Raw genomic sequence first — 1,423 nt, forward strand, 5'->3', positions numbered from 1 at the left:
TCCTTTCTTCCACGGCACGACGTGGTAGTAGAAGGCGGAAGCTCACACCACCAGAGGAAACACAGAAAAACAAACCAAAATCCGACAGCAAACAACGAAAGAAAACAAGTACAATCCTCTCAGTACACTTACTCCGTCTCTCAATACAATTCACAAACTATTACAACCCTTTCATTCCACCTTAGCTAACAAATGACGCACCGCTTTGGTTCACGATCGCTTGATGTAAAGATAAAATGGCCCACTTGCTGGGCTCCACTCAACGCTATCCTCTTGCCACCTGTAGTCGAACATCTCGAATTTCTCAAATGCGTCGGGGTCTCGAGCTGCAGCCACGGAGCGGGAGTGCGGATACAAGTCTTCCATGCATAACACGCGACTTCCGATAGGTAGGGATCGCAACCGCTCCGACAAATAATGATTTACGAAGCGAGGCATTAGTAAATTTGCGATCCACACGACACAAGAAGAAGAAAAGTAGTTGTCCTGCTTCAGAACCTTGCAGAAGTCCCCGCAAACAATGCTCACATCCAACTTCCGACCACGGCGCTTTTCAAATACAGGTCGAAGATGCGTCCACGCCTCTTTCGCCACCTTGGCGTTGTGCTCATTGATTTCCACACCAACGCAACTGGCGCCCGTGGCTAATGCAACATGAAACAAAACGCTGCCATTTCCGCAACCCAAGTCGTAGAAAGTATCATCTGCTGTCACATTTGCCACACGCAGCAGCCGTGCAACGAATGGAGGAAGCACAGATTTGGCGCAAAGTTCCCTTCGGCCTTTGCACGTGACCTGTCGAGACACTTGTAGCGATAAATAGCACCTTTCAAGTTCCTTCGACACGTATAAACAATCACATGAGTGCTCTGGGCAGTGATGACAACCACTTCCATTCGGTGAGCTGCGCAACGGTAACACAAACGGATCACCCGGCCGACCGGTTCCAACTTCAGCCACAACTTCCGGTGAAGATGCACGAGAGCGCTTCAGAACCCGTCCGCACCCCCGCTTACTACGATGAACACGTGCATCCATTAGTGTCACTTCAGAACCGTAAATCGAAGAAAGACAAAACAAAACAAAGAAAATAGAAGGAATCAGAATTATACGGCGTTATCAAAAAAACAAAAAAAAACAATTCGCAGAGTGAAAGAGAGTCGCTCCCAACGTTATACCACAAAAAACACTAAACATATAAGAAAGAAAAAACAGAAAAACAGAAAAACAAACAAGACATAAGCACTATCATCGTACGCTTCCTACTTAGTTATAATAACACATATCGATGTTAACAAAAAATTTGAGTAGACCGAAGGAAATAATCATGGGAATCCTAATAATAAGCATAAACCCCACCAACAAACGAAAAAAGAATTATACTACCAGGATTACCGAAAAAATAGACAAAGTAAAAAAAAAA

General features: G+C 44.8%; 1 protein-coding gene across 1 annotated transcript; it reads right to left on the reverse strand.

Annotated features, from left to right (window-relative positions):
* Nucleotides 1–210: 210 nt before the first annotated feature.
* TEOVI_000525200 (Histone-lysine N-methyltransferase, H3 lysine-76 specific) lies at nt 211–1,038 on the reverse strand (the record flags this gene model as incomplete). The annotated part of the gene is made up of 1 exon (XM_067221316.1): nt 211–1,038. The coding sequence occupies one exon, from the start codon at nt 1,036–1,038 to the stop codon at nt 211–213; it is 828 nt and encodes a 275-aa protein (XP_067077417.1).
* Between the last annotated feature and the right edge of the window lie 385 nt (nt 1,039–1,423).

This window comes from Trypanosoma equiperdum, assembly GCF_001457755.1.
Source record: "Trypanosoma equiperdum strain OVI genome assembly, contig: ctg_1409, whole genome shotgun sequence".
Taxonomy (NCBI): domain Eukaryota; phylum Euglenozoa; class Kinetoplastea; order Trypanosomatida; family Trypanosomatidae; genus Trypanosoma; species Trypanosoma equiperdum.